Source organism: Echinops telfairi, unplaced genomic scaffold (assembly GCF_000313985.2).
Source record: "Echinops telfairi isolate 266 unplaced genomic scaffold, ASM31398v2 ScPeMD7_4;HRSCAF=17, whole genome shotgun sequence".
Taxonomy (NCBI): Eukaryota; Metazoa; Chordata; class Mammalia; order Afrosoricida; family Tenrecidae; genus Echinops; species Echinops telfairi.
In genome coordinates this window covers 14,995,484-15,018,770 of record NW_022103900.1, presented here as the reverse complement: position 1 = coordinate 15,018,770, position 23,287 = coordinate 14,995,484, and the positions used below count along the sequence as shown (strand labels likewise).

The 23,287-nt window shown below is 45.8% G+C and overlaps 1 protein-coding gene across 2 annotated transcripts in view; it reads right to left on the bottom strand.

Annotated features, from left to right (window-relative positions):
* RBMS1 (RNA binding motif single stranded interacting protein 1) overlaps nt 1–23,287 on the bottom strand; it is a 190,544-nt gene that overhangs the window by 105,320 nt on the left and 61,937 nt on the right. For both annotated transcript variants that reach the window (XM_004703791.2, XM_004703792.2), the window contains one exon: nt 3,139–3,314. In XM_004703791.2, coding sequence (XP_004703848.1) covers nt 3,139–3,290 — 152 coding nt within the window. In that variant the 5' untranslated portion in view covers nt 3,291–3,314. Of the gene's footprint in view, nt 1–3,138; nt 3,315–23,287 lie in introns of those variants that run through there.

Genomic DNA, 23,287 nt, shown 5'->3' with positions numbered 1-23,287 from the left:
GGTTCCGATATATGGTCCCTCGTTATACGGGGGAGAACGTGTTAGAAATGAAAAACACAATGACAGCAGCCGGGAGTAGTCATGAAGGCCCACGATGGTCTCCCATACCCAATCCACCATCTACAAATTAACTAGAGGTCAGCTTCTCTCATTAAATGATTGCAAAACAATGAATCTTCCTTCAAGCCACATCTCCTTACCATGACTACCTTTCCGGCCACTGTCTGGTTCTCCACTGGCTGGCATCAGTCTGAGCCCGTTCTTCTTAACTATGTCTCATCTATCTATCCCACTGTCATGACTCTCTCTGACTCGGGGTTGGACTGCCCTACCGCTGTCATCTCTTACAACACCATGGCACCTGCCTTCCTCTAAGAGCTATGTCTTCCACTGCGCACATCTCCGTAAAAAGGGTTTTCCTTTCCAATGTTCACAACCTGCTTGTCATGTCACTCTTGCCCTCAAGCAGGGTTTGGATTGTACTGTCCCTTTTTATAAACATTTGTGAGTATCATTTCCCTTCTTTCTATGAGATAACTTTAAAATAACTTGAGGCCAAGTTAATGGTTTCTCTCCAGGTTAACTCCCCTCTCCCGGTGCACCTTCAACGGTAAATTCTAGTTTGAAGTTTTTATTTCTAAAACACGGTCCCCCTCTTCTCTTTCCAAACTATAAAAAGTTCCCAGGAGCTACATTCCTAACCTCTCTTAACAATGTCCACTGTGTGTTTGTTCTTACACCCTAGGATGAGTTGTTTTCCCATCTCAGCACTTCCATTCACCAACTAGTTATTCTTTATTGTGGACAATTAGTGCCAGAAAAGGAATGCTCTTTTTCCCCCTCCCTCTCCAGATGCTAAGAATGTCCCCACCCCCACCCCCCCAAAAATCAGCAAGTCAAATCTGGCATTTTTAGATGTGCTGGGTTGAAAAGCGTGAAGAATCTAGCAGCAGCCCAAGGTGCAGTGCCGTTACTGATCAGGTTTGCTTCTATATGATACGTATCAAAAACTGTCACTAAAGTTAAATGAAAAACCTGAATTTTACAAATGACAGAAAACTTTTCTTTGCAATTGACAGGAGAGAGTGACAGAGCTGTTATTGCTGCTGTTGACAATAGCAAATAGAGCCATGCTCAGTCGCACTGAAAATCCTCGCACATCAACTGGACAAATGCAACGGAGGTAATGGCAAAATTTCTAGGAAAAAATGATGAACGTGTTTCTGTCGCATTTGGAATATGGCTTGATTCAATAAAAAAAATTACGGACTCCATTGTTCAAGTACCTCTTAACTGCCTATGAAACATGGTATTCTTCCATTGTTTTATGGTTTTCACTCCGGCTACTTGATGTGAACCTTACAAAATCCCAAACTAGCTAGAGAACAATTTGTCTTTTGAAACCCTTTCCCTCCCTCCCTCTCTCCCTGGTCTTTGCTTCAGGAGTTTGAGGGTTAGCGTCTTTCTTCTATTTTCTACAAAATTATATTTTTAGCTCCTTAGACTTCATGGCGCTGTATCTACCTGTAATTGTGCTGCAAAAGCATAAGGCGACGCCAGTGAGAGGCCAGAAGCAGACAAGATAACAAAAGGCTTACTTGTGGTCTCAAATCGCTGTGGGAGGGCAGGGCATATGGTGAAGTCCCTTCTGTCTTGGGCTATGCAGGACAAACCCAGGGTAAGACTTGCTTCCAGAACAGCCCCTAGGATAAGGCACTATTTCACTGCCCCAGAAGGTAAGGGCTACGGCCAAAGTCTAAGAAGGTTAACCACAAAGGGTAACACAGGATCTAGGCTAATAGCAATGGGCTTCCCAGACCCTAAAGACCTACTACCTATCAGTCTATCCTTCCTCTTTCAGGAGAACAGAGCAAAACCACCATGAGTTATTTCAGGAAGGCCAGATGTTATTTAATTCTAGTTTGAAAATATTGTGCCAGGTAGTTCTGAAATGTGGTTGTTGTTTTTTTCCTTACAAAACATAAGAAGTACTAGATCTCAATTCATTAGGACAACAGCAATGAGATGCTATTACGGGGATGCTCTTTCTATAATGGTACCATCTCTCGCTGCCTAGAAAGTGGTCTTTACATATATAAGCAGACAGGCAGAAGGGCTGTAAAATCCTTTCTGTAAAGGAAGCGTTACTGTCTTTGGAAACGTCCCACATGGTGTCATACTGGTAGTCCTTTGTAACGTAAAGCCATTAGATGCTTTTGATCTTTACATAATCATCTTTGGCCCCTTTAAATTAGTGCTTTCATAGTGAGCTACTGTAATTGCAGCAAAGTACACTTTTATATTCTGCCCAATGACATTCTGAATGGGAACTTACTTGGGAACTCTAAGTGCATACCCAAGTGGCTTCCCAAAACTCGCAAGGCGGTTACTTTCCAAATGCACAAGGTGAGCCACCTGACCACACAAGGACAGACCCCGCAAAAGTTCCCTTATCCTTTCATTCCATTTCCCCACATGCTTTTGGAAGCCCTGTCATTATACTCCCAGCTGGAATTGAGAGCTCTACACACATTTAAGATAAGGCTAGACAGTCACAACTTTTCTGATAACAATAGTAACCAATTTCTCTCATGAAGTAAATCGGATCCCTGAGGTGCTTCCACTCCTGCAAAGGATTTACCTGGCCCCCACCATGTTATTTTAAAAATTCACATTTTTTTTTTTAAAATTCACATTTTTTACAACTTCTCCTTTGCCAGTATGATGGTCGGACCATGCATTAATTTCTCTTCTTTCGCGTGTGGTCTGCTGATGCTACGACAGAGTGTCTGCGGACAGCACTTAGAATGCATTCCTAGTTTCGACTCGGGAGAGCTCAGAAACTGGCTGGGAGTAGACCTCTCAATGGCAACTCGCCACAGAATTCTCTGAGGAGTCCCTGGAGGGTGCACAGGGTGAATGAGCATGGCAGCTAAATACCACGCTTACCATTTGAGCCCAGCCAAAGGCGGCTTGCAAGAAAGGTGTGATGATCTACTTGCGCCACTGGAAACCCGACTCTGACACAGGGGAGTCTGAGACAACAGGTTGTCTTAAGCTCCTCTTCGAATACCTTTTGCATCACTTTGTAAGATGATGGAGGAAACAAAGCAGCTGAAAATAACAACTACTACTTACGGCTGACACAGTTTCACGAGGTCCTGGTCTGTGGTGTTGGGAGGCAGTCCTCGGATATAGAGGTTCGTTTTGCTCAGCTGATCCCATCCTGAGTTGCTACTGCTGCTACTGTTGTTATTACTGCTGGTGGTGCTGGGGCTCGGAGGGGCCATGGGGTGAGCTGGGACTAGAGACTGCTGAAAGACAAAGACAAAAACACCAGGCGTGTCACTTGGATACTAAGGTACTGAGTCTGATTCAGAGACCCTAAAGCAAACCCACTGCCATCATGTCAATGCCAACTCACAGCGACCCGACAGCACAGGGAGACCTGCCCCGGTGGGTTTCTGAGGCAGTAACTCTTCACAAGAGGAAACAGCCTCATCTTTCTCCCATAGAGCGGCTGGTGATTTTGAACTGCTGACCTTGCGCTGCAGCCCAACTTGGTAACCCACTAGGCCACCAGGGGTCCTCAAAGGCAGTTACAATCTCCAAATTATAATGACTTTACCAAGATTTAACACAGATTATCTTAAGTGCAGCTTCTCTGACGCACACATTTGAATACATCTTATAAAAGCATTGTTCATTCTACAAAACGAAGTCCCTCCCACCTGACTCCTTTGAGATTAAATTCACAACAGGATTTCACCAAGTAGAAAATTCTCTATCATTCATGCTCCTGACATGTGATTCAGTTTTTGCAAGATTAATTTATTCACCACTTAAAGAACACCTATTAAGACACCAAATGGCCTTGCATAAAGTATGAATGCCAAAGGTTTTCAGATTCTGGAAAACCTTTGACTAAACATTGCCAATAATTGTACTAGATGATGTTTCAAAAAAGAAAAATAAAGTTTTTCTTTGGGTATAAGACATACCAAGTTCAACCAAGGCCTCCATCCCCCCCGGAAAGGCACACTTCTCTGAATTCTGCATCCGACAGTGGCTTCAGTGAGACATCTGGAGAAGATTCACAGGCATGTTGCCGTCCACTTTGGCTAACTGGGTGAAATGTAACCCCTGTGAGAACAGTGTAGCAGTTGGAAGCTGTCCCAGGCCTAGAAGCAGCGAACCCAACTTTTGTAAACCATGTAACTGAGGGGCCAAGTGTGGTGTTACAGCCAGCAGCCACCTTGGGAGAATGTCTGAAATGGTGCTCACACCAGCTAATGCTGTGAACCAAGCCAAAGAAACCACAGCTCTGACGCTGCCACCACACACCCGACCTTCAGGAAGCCATCAGGCTCAGATCGAGAGAGAAGCGAGCACATCTCCAAGGGTCCTCACAGCAAAAGCACTCACTATCACACCAGAGACAGGATTTTTTCCCCACCACACAATAACTGTGTACTAAATGTGCTAAACCACAGACATCATGTATTGAGTAACCTCTGAAACAGGATACGAATCACTATTGTGTTTCCCCGAAAGTAAGACATCCCTCGAAAATAAGACCTCCCCCATAATAAAGCCCCCCAAAGCTATCTAACTCTGGACTCTAGCAGCAGGCGCCGCCGCATAGTTCACTGTTGGCTGCAGTGCAGCCAGAGCAGATGGGAAGTGTGAGTAAATGTACCATAGATTGTTATACATGGAAATAATGGTAGTAACAAGAAATTCTTGATACTGTAGGATTCAGTTTGTCTGGTTATGCTGGTTTGTGATGACAACTCCTACCGTACCATATACAGGTAATAAATTTCCTTTTTTGTTGTTCAACAATAAGTGTGTACAGTATTCTTTCTCGTTGAAAAATAAGATATCCCCTGAAAATAAGAACTAGCGCATCTTTGGGAGCAAAAATTAATATAAGACACTGTCTTATTTTTGGGGAAACAGGGTAGCTGTTCTAACGAAACTTAGTCGTATAACTTGAACTTTATTACCACAATAAGAAAACCAGGTGTATTTAAAACAGAATCAGGTGGCTTGGAATAAATGTTGAGAGCCTTTGCAATAAATATAACCTCCCTTACCTTATCAGCAACCTCAACAGTCCACTGCAGACTCCTGGCTCTGCAGCCAGGTGTCTCCATGAGCATCCCAATTCTACAGTGTCTCAGCCCAGTCAGATCCTCATTAATTTTAAGTCACTTTTGATTTTTGGCTGGCAGAATGTCCTTCCCATATGCCATGCTGTTATTTACATAAGGACCCAGGGAGTCCAGAGTAGCTGCTGGAGGTTGAGACACAGTCACTTGGTGAGAGACGGGCAAGGTGTGAAAGACGCTGAGGCTCTAATCCATCTCTACAGATGCAACCATCCCTCACGGTGGGCCAATAGGAGGCCCAGGAGCCAAGAGTTAGAGTGATGCCAAGTCTAGATCAGCTGCGACCTCTGCTCCCGTCTGGGGCTGAAAGGGATGTGCAGGCTGTGGACATGCCTGAATAAAAGTAAGGCATGGGCAAAAAAAAGAAAGAAATGTGCGGAACATAATTTATTCTGAAATTATTCGGGCATAAAGTAATGTGTTTTGACTCAGGTATTTATTTTGGGGGCAGCAGAAGTAGACCCGAGACTGACATTAGAACTTAAACAGCTGATTTAATACGTGTGGCAAGTGTCCCTCTTTATTCCAATGGTATCTTCCATTCTATAAAACACATGAGGAACACACACAGCCCTGCGCCATCCTGCTCAGACCCTAGGTGGGAGCAGGCTTCCTGAACATGCCCCAGAGGACCACTGGCCCGTGGCGAATCCTGCAAGACAAAGTTTAAGCTCAAATATTACTTTAATGCCAAGTATTTTTCAGAGCTGGCCAAAAGGCAGAGAAAACACCTAAGGAGATAACTCAAATGCCCTGGGTTGTCCATTTAAATTTTTTCTGGCATTCTCCCCCTGCCTCCCAGATTTTTAAAGCGAAATGTAAGTTTTTAATATTCACTGCAAGTAAAAATTGAATTCCTGAAATGACTGAACATGTATCCAAAGAAAGACAATAAAGCTGGCTAGCGCTTAGCTTGACTGTATTAAAAAATTTGGTCAACTCCAAAATTTTCACAAAAGGTTAGAGTACTTTTATTAGGGAGAACAATACTGCTATCTATTGTATATTTACTAATTGTTTATATGCATTTTACTTAATCCAATGAAAATGTACATTATTGTTTTCTCATCCTGCAGATTACAAAGTCAACCTCAAAGAGATAAAGTGATGATACACATCGCTAAGGCTGGAATTAGACTCAACAAAATCAGGGTCTTTAACAACACTCTCAATGGCACCTCAAAAATACTGTCTAAGTCCTATATAACCCATTTGAATGCTTTCATTTTTCTGTCCCTATCTTTCTTGCACCAGAAACCGAGGGCAAAGTGGTTACCCTTTTGGCTGCGATCTTCCCGGTCAGCAGTTCAAAATCACCAGCCGCTCGGAAGGAGCAAGACGCGGCTTCCTACCCTTGTCAATAGTTTCTGTCTCAGAAACTTCCAGGGCAGTTCTACCCTGTCTACAGAGTCATGATGGCAGTGAGATCTTTCTGGCAATTACCAGTTAATTACCTCTCAGCTTCATAGGCGGGGATACTTAATACCCTTGGGAATGATTTTTGTTCTTAAGAAAGTCAAACCCAACTCCCTGCTTCCATTCAGTCAATCTAACTCCCAGGGACCTGATAAGGACAATACAGAACTGCCCCCTGTGGGTTTCGAAACTCAGACTACAAGAGTAGAACAACTCATTTTTCTCCCGCTAGTTGAGCCACAACTATCACTCTGTGAGCTGCCAGGGCTCCACTGAAGGGTGTTCTAAAAGTCTACTGTATAATTCTTTTCATAATAGAAAGATCCTGCTAACCACTTTTGAAAGACACAGCGTATTACAGCTGAAAATTGACACTTTACAGAGGCATACTTTAAAATAGGGGGGGGGGATTAAACCTTCATTCATATATTGAAATGCAAATGACAAGTCTTTAACCATAACTTCAGAACTCTGATGAATTCAAAGCAATCACCACTGTGAGTCTGACAGCACAAACAGTAAATCCAAAAAAAAAAAAGAAAGAACCTAAAAAGGGAAATTATTTTACCAAACTCCATTTCATCATTGGTTGGTCTTTTGCTTCTCAAGCCCCTAAGTAGCCCTGGAACTTGAAGAGTGGCTGCGCAGATGAAACGTGTAGCTGGTTTAGCAGATACACAGACATAGGAGAGACGTCCAGCCGCTCTTTCCTGGGGCCCAGGGGACTGTAGCAGGTTGGACCACTGGGAAACACTGGGATTCCAATGGGTGATTTCCTGAAGTACCATTAAGTATACGCTGCTTTCCTTCCTTGCTCATTTCAGTCTGAACACCCCACTGAAACCCTTGGAGCCACACACAAGTCTCCGCTGGAAGACAGTGGTGTCTACTCATCAGGTGCTTTAGATGGGAATCAAACCCAGCTCTCTCCTGTGAACCATCAATGCCTCTTAGCAACACCACATACACGTCTAACATGCCCAATCCAATTTGGAAACGTGGTGAACAGGGACCCATCTCCTACCAACCTTAGTAATCTATCTTTACCACCACCACTACCCCACCCCACCCCGCAAAACCACCCCAGGACTAATTGTACTGTCTGGGGCAGGTCAACAAGCTTTGTATCCATCCAAGATGAAGCTAAACAAGCTACCGTATATACTCGAGTATAAGCTGACCCAACTATTTGCCGCGGCACCTAATTTTACCACGAAAACTGCATTAAAAATGTGCTGAAAAACTCGGCTTATACACGAGTATCTGTGGTCATTTGATTCTGACTGTAATACTGATATGGGTTGAATTTCCATACAAAATTGATGGAAAAGCACCCCCTGGACTTGGCAGTTGTATGAGCAGCTCCTCCCTGCACTCTTTTGCAAGCCTGGGTGTGAGTCCCAGGAGGCAAGGGGTCCCCGGCTTTCCGCTTTCCAGGCGGGCTTCCACTGTACTTGGTGACACTGCACACGGCAGGCACACTGGACTCGTTCTCAGGGGCCCTTCCAGACCTCTCACACACCAAGTCGTTTCTTCTACAGAAACGCAAGTCTAAAGATCCTTTAACCAAAAGAAGTAAAATTAACTGCATGTGAACTAAGATACATTTGTAAGCATGGACATTGTTGGGAATTTCTATTCAGTCACAAAAATTAAAATTAGAAGACCTGTCATAAATTCTCTTCCCTCATTTCCTTCCTATTACGAATAGGTTAAAAGCGATGTATTCTGACCAATCTCTTGCTGCTCAAGCCGTCCTCCCCTGCCTCCCTGAACTTGTACAGCTTGTTTTGTCCCCATTCCCGTGCGCCTGCGGCCGACAACACCGCTGCTAGCCACTTCTCCAAGACTCCGAACACATGCTGAAGAGAGAGGAAGCTTAGGACCTGCCTTTGACTTTCCATCCAGCCTCCCTGAAGACTCTCCTTCTAACGAAGCCCTTCACACACCCAAACACAGCTCCCCGCCCCCCAACAGGAACATGAAAAGTTAACATATCAGTATCTAGAAGCAAAAAAATTAAAATAACATCACGACACCCTCCTTCCAGAGAGCCCAGAGAAGATACGGACACGATTTCTAGGTGGACACGTGTGATCTCAAGAGTGGTACGGCGAGGAAAAGCAGACAGTGTGGACGACATTCATCAGTGCTGCTTCCTCACCTTTGGATGTCAAGCAGTAAAAGAAACGGAGCAATGTAAGGGACATTTCCAAACGGAGCATGGGGGTGGGCACGGCACCCTGATGGCCTAATTTTTCCACCGTGAGGATCTTTTCTTGACTTCCTTTTAGCTGTGTGAGTGGTGATGGAAGGGCTGGGGGGCAGAGCTGGGAAAGCCCACCAGGCGGCGTGCATCGTGAGAGTTGAGAAAGTGGCCAGAAAGCAGAGGTCCTTCTGTGGTCTGGAAACTAACGGGCAGCAGCACCTGTTTGAATGAAGCGAGTGCCTCTTCCCGCATACAGATCCTCGCCGTCTGCACACCGCAGCCATAAGGGCAAATATCAACTAACCCCACCGGATACGGGGGTCACAAGCGCCATCACAGGGCTAAGGAGCTGATGAGAGCTGGTCCTCGTGTTTGGAAACAAACTTTGCATCCTCTAGGACTGTGAAACACAGCAAGACACGATTAAATATTTTCTGTTGGATTAAGGCTGTCAAAAGGGAGAGCTGTGTGTCATATCAGCTATTTAAATAAAATCTAAAAATAAAATGTCCCAACAGACTTCACAATTAGCCGAGTTCTCAAGATCGTTATCAGAGCTCCATCCCACCATGTTCAAACTACAACTTCCACACCCAAATCCGGGTACCCACGTCCATAAACAAAGCATCGGTCTCCAAGGTCTCAGGTACCAGAAACACAGTGAAGTCAAGACCTGCATGAAGTAGACAACAGCTGTTATGCACACATGGCTGGCTGTGCAGCAACCATGTTGCAGTCAAGGGAGGCGCAATCGAAAGGGGGAAATGCCTTAGAGAGTAAACTTTGGGAAGGGTGGTGGTTGTGGTGGGACACGAGGGAAGAAGAAAGCGCCCTCGGAGGTCGATGGTTCCTAGTCGAACCTAGGCCTTTCTATATAATGTGTGATCTCTGAGTGGAAGTTTTCGTCCCGTCCCAACTGAGAAACTGGATTCCTTATCATCCAACTGTACGCCTCCATGCAAACAGCCCCCGGTTCTGTTCCCTCCAGAGGCCTTTCTAAGAACCTGGGTCATGTCCCAGGCTTTCCCCGAGCACGTTAGGGCAAGAAACACTGTAGGTTTTTAAAAAACTACTAATGGAATGATGGGGCTAAAAACAAACAAAAACCGTAATGGCACTAGAGTGAAGAAATTATATGTGCACGATTCACCAGGAAGCTGAAGGCCCAAGAAAGACTATGAAGAGTCTATGGCCCTGGTTTCAAGATTTCCTGACCCGGGAAGAATACTTCCTCTGGGAGGAGTGGTTTGACAGAAGGCCCTGACTACCTTTAGCTGCATCGCACGTAATACAGGAGGTCATTCCTCAAAACAGCAAGAGGTCAACAAAGGGAACACAGGGAAGAAGCAGCAGGAAAGGAGGAGGCACAGGCGTGACTGAAGAAGGCTGCCCAGAGTGGTAGAAGGCCGAGAGCTGAATACTAAGGGGAAGCCATTCAGAGTCAAAGGCATGCGAATCCTGGGACAGGGGCTGTGGAACAGTGAAGGAACAGAGAGAAGCGGAGGTGCCTAAAGCGGTACAGCTGGAAGGACCATTCTTCACAAAACCCAGTGACCGGACCAACGTGGCTGGCTCAGATGGTAGGTTCTGGTAAGTTGTTGTTGGAATGGCAGAAAGGGAAAGTTTCTAGAAATATAGAAATTCAGGTGGAATATGAGTACGATGATGTCAGCGGTTACTGCACCATCATAGGGAGGCGAGACAATCAATGAAAGACAATCAATGAAAGGGAGGATGACCAGTGTAAAGCTTGGGAAACCCCTTTCCTTGCTCCAGAAAAATTCCAAATAAACTCATGGCTACAGATTCCAATTCATAGTGACCCTATAGGATAGAGTAGAACTACTCCCTGTGGGTTCCTGTGACTAGCGAATTACTGGGTGAAAAATCAGAGTATCCAAATTCAAGTACTCTTTGGACAGCTTCAGGAGCCGGAGTGGCATAGTGGTTACACACAAGGATGCTAACTACAACATCAGCAGTTCAAAACCACCGCTCCTGAGGAGCAAGACGAGGCTTTCTACTTCCACAAAGAGTTAGAGTCTCGAGAAACCCACAGGGGCAGTTCTACTCTGTCTTATGGGGTAGCAGAGGGTCAGAGTAAACTCGAAAGCAGTGAATTTAGTTTTATTTCAGGGTGAGGCACCTGGGTCGCCCTCCTGTGATACAAGCAGCTTAGGCTGGGTGATTTCTATGCTTACTTCTGGCTCTAAATATTGCTTGGTGTCTCCAGCTAAGGAACATCAAGACAGTGCCCAGTCAGCCCTTGGGGCAGTCAGCCCTTGGGGGTGCCTCCCTGTCTGCTTTATAGTCAGCAAAATAGAGCAAGAGGCTAAGCTGGCATCCTTGGAAGGCAGGCTTCTCTCCACACGACGTGCAGAACTCACCCTGTGGTGCGTCCCCTTTCCCTACGCCTGCTAGGCCGAGCTTCATTTGCTGTTGAGCCACAGACGATGTTGAGAAAATACCACAGACCAATACACTACACTAAAATTGTAACGGAGTCAAAAGGAGCAACATTCAAAAAGCAACATAAAGATCCTGAGCTTCTCAGAAAGGAGTGAGAATATTACAGCTGAATTCACCCCCATGACATAGCCATTAAGATCTCTTTTGCTCTGACATGTCACCAGTATAGAAAGCCGCATTCTGCATTCGGTCAACCTCATATTTAAAAGAACACTGTAATGACTCCAAAACACCTCGTGAAAAAAATGGGGGGGGGGGGCACCAAAACATGATTAACAAATGATACCCAAACACTAGCTATCAGAACACTGTAGACACTAACTCCTGCTCAATTTCTGTTGTGCGATTAATTACTTTTCTGGGTTCTGAATGGGGGGCGGGGGTGCAGAGCATGTTTTTCTTCTCCTTCTGGGCCCCAGATGAAGAATTTTCAGACCCACACTAGTTTCCCCATAGCACTGTGTCAAGGGGACAAGACGCTTCATTTTCGTTTGACTCATAATAAACGGAACAAACAGACCCTCCTAAGGGAAGTGAAACATAACTTTAACGTGACAGTACTAGAACACCTTCGCGGGGCTCTGCATTTCCTGCTTCCCAGCTCCCGCCCTGGCGCCCATCCCAGGGTTAGGACTCCCTGCTGCCAACTTCCTTCCAGCTGTTTGTGAAAGTCCTGTGCAGAACAGTTTGTATCTTCTCCTAGGACTGCTGGTAAAGACTAAAATGATCGCTGAGCCTGCAATGTGCTCAGGGTGGAAAGCACCTATTTTAAAACAGACTTACTCCACATTAAATAGCACTTGTTGAAAGCATGAGGAAACGATAAACTGAACATTAGATGGGAAAAGATAGATGAGTAAACTGACCTCCTGAAAAGCACCCACACCATCGCACTACTAGTTAATGTATTTACTTTTCACGGTCCCCACCCCAGCCCACTTGGTGGTGGTGTGTGTGCACGCACACGTGGGGGAGAGGCCTCAAGTAGTATGAGCCTCAAATAGTACAGGTTTCACAAATTAGTCCCTGGAGAGAAACAACACTATATCTACTTTCTAGAAAACTGCACAAGTATTTGAATTCTTCTCATATTTTTTAAATGAAATAATCTTATCCAATATTACTGTGACTTATTTATATATATATATTTTTTTTTTTTTTAAAGAGCTGTCATTGAATTGATTGCAACTCATTTGTCAAGAGTAAAATTGTGCTCCATAGGGTTTTTAAGGGCTAGGTTTTTGTTTTGTTTACAGAAGCAAAGGTGCCCTGGTGGCCTTGTTCAGTGTCAGCCTACTAATCGCAAGGTCAGCGTTTCAAACTCACCTGCACCCTCCAAGGGGAAAAGATGAGGCTCTGCTCCCATAAAGATCTGAAAACTCAGAAACTGTAAATAGGGTCCTTATGAGCCAACTCTATGGCTTGGTTCGGGCTTTGTGTATATACAGGGTTGAAATCTCAGTCAGAAAATTAACAGGTGGGCTTTAGCCCAAAATTTAAAAAGAGACAGAGACTGAGAACAAAGGTATGCCCCCTGCGGTAACTGAGAGAAGCCATCCATTTCCGGTTTTCACCTTGGACTGGCTGCTCACACTCAACACAAGCACAGACTGCAGAGATGCGCGCACAGAGCTCTCTAATGAAAGAGCTGCGCTACCTGTATCGCTCACTTGCTGCCACTATTCGTATTGTGTCCGATGCACACTGCTGGCGTTTACCATGAAAGAGAACATGCACCCTAAGCGCTGAGCTGCATTAACTTACACATTCTTACAAAGGGCTATCTGCAAACCTGTTTAAATGGCTAACTTGTTTGGCTGCTGATTGAAAATATGGGGGTCCAGGTCGCCCAGAGATGAAGAAAATAACCCCTGCCATCGAGCTAATTCTGACTCATTCTGACTTTATAGAGTGAGCCTATAGAAAGTTTCCAATGCTGAAAAAAACGTTATTATGGGAGCAAACAGCCTTCCGACGGAGTGGCTGATAGGTTCGATCCACCTAGCTTATGGTTAAGCATCTAATACGTATCCAGGCAGTGCTGTGGGATAAATAGTTCCGGCTGCTTCACGGGAGGAAAATAAAGCTGTCTGCTCCCATACATCCATAAATTCTATCCCATGACATAGAGTCAGCTTGATGGCAGTGGGTGGGGCTGCAGCACGTAGGGACCCCAAACTGATTTGTTGCTGTTGCGACTGAGTGTAGTCGACTCTCAATTCACAAAATACTACCCAGTCCTGTGCTATCCCCATCATGCAACGCTGTAATCCACACGGTTTTCGATGTATTAAGGAACACGGGTGGCTCAACTGGGTAAGCTTGGGGCTACTAACCACAACGCCAGAGGTTCAATTGCACCACCAGCTCCACCTGACAAAAAGGAGGCCATCTGCTTTCATCAAGATGTATGGGCTCAGAAACCTCTTACAGGGTTGCTATGCGTCAGAATGGGCTTGATGGCGGTGACTCCGGTTTGGTTTGGGGTTTTATCACTGGATCAAGGACCCATGGCAATGCCGCGGGTGAAGCACTGGGCTGCTATCCAAAGAGTCAGCAGTTCAAACACACGCCTTTCCCTGAGAGAGGTGGGACTGCCTGCTCCAGCAGAGTCTCTGCATCCTATGGATCAGTTCTCCTCTGTCCACAGCATTGTGGACAGAGTTGGCTAAGAGTTGGAGTTGATCCAACAGCAATGGGTTTAGGACCCACGCTGGGTTTCATACTTCCTTGCGCCTTTCCAAAAGTGCAAAATGAGAAAATGCCATCATCCCTGTCCACCTGCCACACACACACACACACACACACACTCTCTCTCTCTCTCTCTCTGACAAAACCTGTACCAAAATGGAAACTGGTTTCGGGAGGCTGCCCCTTCAATGAACTCAGTGAAGGTGGGCGCCCCTTCACTCTCGTCACCCCAGGCATTTCCAGCACAGGAAGACATCAACCGGCTGGGGCCCTGACACTACTGGGGGCCCCAGCTGGGACACAGCAGACGGGAACAATGGTCTTTCATCCGGGAGACCAACAGCTCGAGAAGGCCAGATGTGATGGAGCGGAGGTCCAGCGAGGGTGAGGGAGAGCCGTGGTGAGCATCACACGGACCTGCAGATGGAGGAACCAACCGGCTGCTTTGTTTTCTATTGACATAAGTGAAGATGGGTAACTATTGCTGGGCCTCATTCTCTTTCTCTACTTCTACAGCAAATTAAGACATGATATACAACCAAGTGTTAGTTTAATCCTGCCGGAATAGGATGCTTGAAAGTCCTATAAGACACAAAACTGGGGCTAGAATTTAGCCATAAAATCTTCAGATCGGTTTCCTCGCTCTTTGCTCCCTGGAAGTACACTGGAAGCAGAGGCTGCATTACGGACTTTCTAAGGTCATCTCCCTTCTCCCAAGCTTGCAGTCTTGCAAGCAGAAAACCCAAGCCGGCTTTGTAATAATGGCTGGTCAAGACAGTGGAAGAGAACATGGGAGTAAAGGCCGTTACTAGTAAGCATAGTATTCTGTTTCACTGTGTGTATGGCAGGTATTCACTCATGAAGCGGGCCCACAGCGATTCTTTATCTAGGGCAGAGGAGAACTGCCCCAGTGGGTTTTCAGGGCTGTAACTCTTCATACGAGCAGAAGGCTTCACCTTTGGTCCATGGTGCAGCTGGTGGTTTCAAACTGGTGACCCTGTGGTTAACTGCCAACTCATAACCAACTACCCCACCAGGGATCCTTGATATGTAACTGTTCTAGAAAAAGGGTCACAAGTCAGAATTGACTGATGGCAGTGAGTTGGGTTTGGGAACCGAAGTTTGCTCTGGCTGAGGACAGCCTCTTTTCTATACCACAGTAACTACAATGCTTCCTAACACCCGTCAACAAAACCTAACTCAATGGCTGTGCTCAAAACACTGGCTGCAAAACAGTGACCTTGAGAGGCACGCCTGCCCTTCCTTTCTCCAACTCGAACAGCACAGGTTTCACTACGAAGGACGGCGGCCAGAAAACCGTTCTGGCAAATCTCCTCCCCGCCTTTTCAGTCTGTAGTATTTTAATCCTGACAAACGTGTGGCATTTTCTCAGCATATCTTCATTTGCATCTATCTCTCACTAGACTAACAGGCCCTGGGGACGTGGAGCCACATTCTGCTCCACAATGCCATCCCCCACCTAACTCACACATAACAAAACGATGAATAAAGGGGAGACCCTTGACAAAATGAATTGCCACAGTGGGGCTCGGACATAATAAGGATTGTGAGGGTGGTGCAGGACTGGGCAGTACTGCATTCTGTTGTACCGAGCTGACTCGGGTCCTCGGACCTGACTCGACAGCACCTAACAGCAACTCAGAGCTCAGAGAGAGCCAGAGCATGGTGTGTTTGGTGAAGAAACACACGTGGACTGACATGTGTTTAAAGCTAGGTGACTGTGGCTGCAAATAACAGGCTGTATGCTGAATCGCTCCCGGGAATTGTGCGATGGGGAGAGTTGGCTGGGTCTAGACGCAGGCAGAACGTACACATCTGAGAAAGGAGTTTGACATCTGGGTGGGAAGCAATAATCCTATTATTTTCCTAGCTGAAAAAAGAGCTGTACTTTCACGGGAAATTTATTCTATTTCCTTCCCAGACTGAAGCGTATCTGGGACAATTTCATAACTCTTTGACAGGTGTGGACTTTTAAAATTCCTAGTTTTAGATTTCAAAACACCAGGGACACTAGGAAAATTATGATTGATAGTAAGAATTATAATTCAGAAAAAATATGAGCTCTAATAATTTTAATTATATTGCTGTTGGATACGCAGGATGCGTGGGTACCTGCCTTCTCAAAACAGATTAATCAGAATTACTCTGAACCTTCAGGAAGATGGAATCGCTGTGGGATCCTCCTGCCTTTTGGAAATGGCCACATCTGGTCAGGCAGTCGTTAAGCATTCTTGCCAAGATTCGCTTTATTAGACTTTCAATTGTAAAATGACACCTTCACTCCAATCCTCTTAATTGATTTTTAACCTTAGAGAAGGGTAAGATGGGGAGTTATTTAGAAGACTTAACTTCTTAAGGAAGTCCTCTGAGCAGTTTGATGAAATTCTTTCAGCAGATCACACCCAGTCATCCCCGCCCCCGCCCCTGCATGGTGTTTTCTTATAAAGCGAGCAAGAATGCTTCTCCTTTAGATGGAACCCCATCTTGTATAAACAGTTGGTTAAACCCAAGTATCCCTCTCCGATAGGGGCTCAGGTGGCAGAGCAGATTACCAGATGGGCTGCTAATCTCCAAGGTCAGCAATTCAAAACCACAAGCCGCTCCTAGGGAGAGTCATGAGGCTTTCTACTCCTGTAAAAATCCATGGGCTCGGAAACCTACAGGGCAGTTCTACTCTGTCCTACAGGGTCACCAGGAGTCTGAATTGACTCGATGGCAGTGAATTTGGAAGAAAGTTCTCTGAAAACGATTTAAATGTAATTTTTTTTCTGTCAGAAATTTTAACTTCACCATTAATGCAATGACTGACACGCTCAATAACGTGCATGAAGGTAGGTCTAGGTTCAACGGAAAGTAGACGGTGGCTTTCCCTAAAAGCAGACTTTGACACTCTTGTCTTATATTCAGGAGCCTTGGCGATGAAGTGGTTACGTATCCGGCTGCTAGCCACAAGGTCAGCAGGTTGAAGCAACTAGCCAGCTCCTAGTTGCTTTCTACTGCCGTAAAGAGTTACAGTCTTGGAAACTCACAGGGATAGTTCTACCCTGTCCTACGGGGTCACCATGGGTTGGAATGGGCTCAATGACAAAGGAGTCCCTCACAACGATATCCTCCAAATCCCCAAACAACACTAATCAAACCATGTCTTTGACCTAAGGACATCAGAGGAGGCAGTCGCGGATTACAGTGAAAAGGAGAAACCCTCAGGCCAGATTGCTTGAAGCATGCTGACCCCACCAATGCCACTCACTAGGTGACCTTGGGGCAAATGAATTACCACGCCACATTTCATCTCCTCATCTGTAAAATGAAGAGGACAATACCATCTAGCCTAGCTAGCTAGCTCATAATAAGCAAATGCCAAGCTTGTAAGAAATGCTCAACAAACGTTAGCCACACTCGAGAGCACCCTTGCCCACGTGCATCTCTAAATTTCGTACTTAGAGGGCCAAGAAGGCTCTCGCCAGTCTTGGGACATCTTTAAGCAGGATTCCCAATCATATAAGTTGAAGGAACTCTGGTGGAATAGTGGTTATGTATTGGACTGTGAGCCACAAGATGTGCCGTTCAAAACCACAAACTGCTGTGGGGGGAAAAAGACAGGGATTTCTATTTCTGTAAACAGTTAGTCTCAGAAACTCACAGGGGGCAATTCTACCCTCTCCCCGTTGGGTCACTATGAGTCGGCATCAACTCAACAGCAGTGAGAGAGAGAGAATGAATATCACATGAGTGTCTTCCGAATCCTCTTCTTCCTCCCTCCTCTGAGGCTCTTTGGCCCAGCAGCAGTGAAGAGAAATTGGAAAACAAAAAAAACCCAACCCCTGTGGATTCAAAACGAGAAGCTGCTGAGAAAGGCAGGTAAAACTCCGGGAGATGAATCCCTAGGTGGGTCTCCTAGCAAACTCTAGTCAACTCATATTTCCTACACCTTTCCATTTGGGTTAGTTTTGCCAACTAAAAGGTCCAGAGTGAGATGTGTTTGGATTAGGGTTAGGGCCCCTCTTTGACATCCCAAGCCTTGCAGGATCTAATGTAGTGGAATGGTCATCAAGGAATTGGGGGCTTGTACTGAATGGGAGGAGAGAGAGAATGGAATAAGGTTAGACCCGACAAACTGGTCCCCAAAGTGGGGTCTCTGGACAGAATGGGAGTAAATTAGGATAATTGAAGTGATGGTTACAGAAGGCCATCCAATTAACGTGTTCCCATTTGCTACATCAGATGTGGGAAAGGCATGCTCTTCCTCTACCTCACCTACCATATGACTACCCCTTACTCACAAAGAGATTTAGAACGTTAGCTGGCACTATTAGTTCTAAAATTCCAAGAGAAGACTGAGTTTTCGCCTGGCCTGAGAATTGAAGCACTCTCCATGATATATCAGTAGGAAAACCTGGTAGCCAAACAACGGAATACAACGTTTGTATGAGTCTGACCTGTGTGCAAACCCACTAACTCAGAGGTGAACTTTTCATGTTCAGAAATGCCTGTGCAGTTGGGTTCCATCTTTTCATTTTCTAGAGATTTTATTTTTGTTGAGGAGGATTATCATACTAATAGCCTAAGCAGCTATTATTTTGTTGGGTGCTCGTCATTTCTGGTTGAACCACAACTTTTCACACGGCATTGCTTTAGACTTCCATCAGTATTCACTGAAATACAAGATACATGATTATTTTTCTAGTGAAACTTCCTTTAATTAACTTTCAAGTAATGCTATGTTTCTGAAAGCAAATCATTTGGTATTCTTTGTAGATCACTATTCTTCCTACCCAGGCGACATCCGGAGAATTGAGACACGAGCCTTCTACCTGATACATGAAATGATTGCTTTCAACAAATCTGAGTATTGTCTGGTTTATCAAATCCAAACATTGCCTCTGCCCCTTGCTCTGCCCGTATGCTTTTCCCTCCAGCTAGATCTATATTCCGTGGGGGAGTTAAATTTCATAATATAGCTCTTCTATCCACGTCTCTATCTCCTACCAAATGACTGGGTGGGATTATGAAAATAGGGTGGGTGAAACAGTAGGAGGGACTGACGCGTGAAGGACTGAAGTGGAAGGGTGAAACACCAATAGAAGGGATTGGTCAGCGTTAGTTGTCATTCCTCGGTGTAAAGAGCAATCTCAGAGGCAGAGAGAAAGGAAATTCCTGCAACAACAAAGAAGGAAAGCCACCAGGGCAGTGCATTAAACACCCCTGCCTGCAGCGGCAGCGGCAGAAGCAACAGAGTCCATGTCACACTGAGAACAGAGGCTCAACCCAAGGAGACCCCGAGACGGAGCCAAGGAGTAGCTCTGAGACCGTGAGACCGCGAGGATGAGCAGCAGGCAGGTTCCCCGGCCACAGAGGTGGAGACTAAGGGACTCTGGCAGGGAGATTGAAGACCAAAGCTGCTGGCTGAGGAGAGGTGCCGCTGTGGACCAGTAACTGAATCCTCAATGTTTTGCCACCCTGACTTGTGGTAGCCTGTTAGCTTCCCTAGTAAACCCATCTGTGAACTCTGGGGCCAATGCAATGGATTACTGAACTCGGCAAAGAATTGGAGCGTCGTGGGAGAAATGGTTGGTGGGAGAAGAGGGAGAAGTGGGAGAAGATGGCAGCTGGAGGCACGGCTGGCCTTTGCCTTGTGACTAGGAGCAATGGGTGGGTGTGCAGACGGATTCTCCTCCTGGTATAGCCAGAGCTCATCAGATGTGGGTGGTCTCCACCCCCTTTTGTTTGGTTTTTGCAATACAGTAGAGTCAGTGGAGAGCTTCCAAACGTCAAAGGACCATCAGGAAGTGTAGTAGGTGGGGCTGAGAACGGTGAAGACGATGGGAAAAGGTGAAGCAGGGGAGATTTGAGGAGGCTTTCAAAGGAACTTACAGTACTATTCCTTTTACCTTAATGATTCTTTTTTGCACTCTTCACTTAAGAGGGATGAGTAAGAAATTAGTAAATCTCTAAATTTTAGCAAGAGCTTTTGAATCACGAAATGCTAATTCTGAAGGCGGGCAGTAGCCTGGGAAGGTGCTGAGCAGGGCAGCATTGTCTGACAGATAGATGGTCCCCCACCTGCCTCCTTAATTACACAGCTGTCCACCTTGGGCGGAAGTTCTCTGCAGCTGCACCAGCCCTGGAACCTTTCTGGTTTCTCTTGCCAACCCAGCAGTCTGGTCTGCGTGCACAGGAGAGGTGAGAATAAAAGGGGCAATGAAAAAAAGGAACTGGGGGTCACTCATCACTCACAATGCAAGGGGTCTAACAGTTCATGGGGGGTGGGGAGGATGGAATTTAAAAAGAAGGAAAATTTTTTTTTCTTTGAGCTTTTCAAAGCCCCCCTTGTATCTGTGAGCAGAGATGACTCAGGAATCTCTCCTGCCTGCCATGCCCTCCCGGCCACTAAAAAAATAAAGAAAAAGAAAAGAAAAGGCATAGTGTTAGCCATGGATCCCAGTACTGTATTCCCACAATCCCTGCGCAGCTACTTGAGAAAACTCACAGCAAACGTTGGGGGACGGGGTGGCTTTCTCCTAGAATGGATTTCCAAGATTGTCCTGTGAGCCCTTGGGGTTTAAAATTGGCCCCTGATACCTTGGCATATCTGCAAACTGATCATCTCTGAAACCAGTTCCATTTCCCATAAGAACTTGGGCTGGCTCTGGAGAATTCACCCAGCTAGCCCCGAACTCTGGCTAACCACGGTTCCAAGGAATACTATCTGTTGGTTTTTCGGATGTCAGCTTGAAAGGTGTGTCCCAATTTGGGCGCAGTTACTCATAAATTTGTCATCGTCTGCTTGGCCTGCATTTCCATCTCCTGCCTACACCACCCGTGGACTTAAAAGATCACTCCTTTCAAGGAGAGTTTTGTACAATGCATTACACAATACAACCCTTTATAACACTTGCCCAAGCAGGGCAGAGGCCAGGCTGAGGGGCTGAGGCCAGAGAGAGGTGTCCCTGCAGACCCTGCTAAGGAGAGGTTGTCCTGATTTGTTCTGATCCTGAATTATGTGCAACCTGTTACTTCTGTACCAAGCCCATAATCCTGAGAACTATCTGTCACGGTAACAAATAGACCCCAACGGAAAAGCAGAGTGTGTTGAGAGAGGCTCAGCGAGTGTCAGAACTGATACAAAGCAGAGGCGTGCTCTGACCTCAGCATGCGAGGATTCAGCCTTGTGCTGCTGATCCTGATTCTCTCTGGGAGGTTGGAGCATGTGAAGTTAGATGGCTCCCTCCTGCCTCTTCTAGTCACTGAAAGATTCAAAGATCCCAATCCTCCCTGCAGGGGTCCTCACTCAGCATGCTTCTGAATCACCGGCTTGCTGGGGGCTGCTGTCCCTGGTAGTGGTGGCCCTGCAGGTACCAGTAGATACTGCTCTGGAGGGCGCCCAAGTCTGTGACCTTTCGGAAGCATACTGCCATGCCTGCCTTTCAAGGTGCTTCTCTTGGTGTGTTCAAATCTTTTGGCTAGTACTTGGCATGCTTAATCATTTGAGCCACTCAGGGATGCCTTAAAACGCCCATGCCCCAATAGAATCTATACCTCTCTGGCGGGGGTGGGGACTAATAATTTTCACATTGAATAAGCACCCCCAGGAGAATCCCACAGTCGGACCTAGGGATCTCACCTGAGGACATGCTGGTGTTGAGGCTAGAACCAAGCACAGCTTGTCCCTGAAACTCAGAGGCCCGGGGGCCCCTCCTACTCTGGGAGGCCTACCCCTGGTTTTTATAACCTAGCTATGTCTTCTGAGGAGCCCTGGTGGCACAGCGGGTTCTGCATCGGACTTCCAAGCACAAGATTCAGCCTCTCCGTGAGAGAAAGGTAAGAGTTACGGTCTTGGAAACCCACACAGGGGCAGTCCTACCCTGTCCAATAGGGCTGCTATGAGTCGGAATCAACTTGATGGCAGTGAGATAGTGAGCTCCTTGTCACTTATGCCTCAACACAGATGACTTCTTGCCCTTCTCTCCCCAGAGGGTCTAGCTTTCCCACTCTTGCCAAATCAGACTTGGCCCTTTTGCTTCCTATCAGGAAGAGGCGTTTCCGGGCTCTAAAGCTGCATGTTCTCTGACCACACCCGGCAGATCCTCTTTTTATTTTTTATTTTGGCATCAGCTTATCCAAGCAATTTCCGATTTCCGGATGGGATACTTCCTCTCACCTCTCGATCAGATAGATGTGAGAGCTTTTCCTGGCTCTCCTCTAGCTGGGAGAGGAGAGGTCAAAGGCCAGCTCTGGGTTAAGAACATCACAGACTTCACAGGTTACAAACAAATACAAACAAGTCTGTTCAGAACATTGCCCTGGGGGAGGCTTCTACTGTGCCTCCCTCCTGTACAATTATAAGATCTGTTCATATGCAGGGGCATGGCGTTAATTCCATACATGCTCCCTTTACAAATTGTCTGAATCGGAACTTTCTGGAAGTTAGGCTTTTGGAAGCCTAACCACCTGTTCTGCGCAGACAAGGTGCAGGTCACTAGATGAACACCTGACCCAGTCCTGCTGGTGACTTACTGAGCCCTGCTGAAGTGATTAGTGACCACTGGACAAGCTTGCCTAAATCCACACACTGGCTGTGTTTCTGGAGAGAAAAAAATCCACACGAGCAAATCCATGTTTTAAGTAGGATTTTTAAAAAAGAAAACCTGGGAAGAAAAATGGGAAAAACTCAAAAACACCGTGTTACAAAGAAATATAAATTCCGGGGCGCAGAGAACTGAAATAATTTCATTGGTAATGAGAAACGCATCAAAACAAAAGTTGAAAGAGCAATTAAGCAACGATTACACATAATTCGGAATCCTTTTGTAAGGAGAAATACCTAATTCGGCTAGTTTTATTTTTTAATCTGTGCCATCTGGAATGGATTCTCAGTAGTCCTCCAAAAAAATTTTTTTTTACATAAAAGGAAGAAAACTTAAAAGAAATGTAGAGAATTTTCTTATGAAGAGCCTATAATTGAATGAATGCCTATTTTTTAAATCATCGTACAAGATTCTAGAAACCTAAGCTTACTTCATAGTTCATAAAACTTCAGGTCTACAGTAGCTTTCAAAGCAAATTTGCAAATGGGCAAGATTCTACCTGGTATGAACAGCTTATCTCCTAATGACCTGGAGTGACTTCCATCTCCCCAGTCCCCAGAGGCAACCTAATGCCTTAATGGGTAGTGGTGCAACCCATCGCCCTCTGAATATACAGGGTGTTCATTGCTTCTTCCCCCCTACCCCCCCACACAACCCAAAGGTGCTGGCTGGAGAACCATCACATCATTAGTCGGTTCAATAGCAGCAGCAGGGCTGCA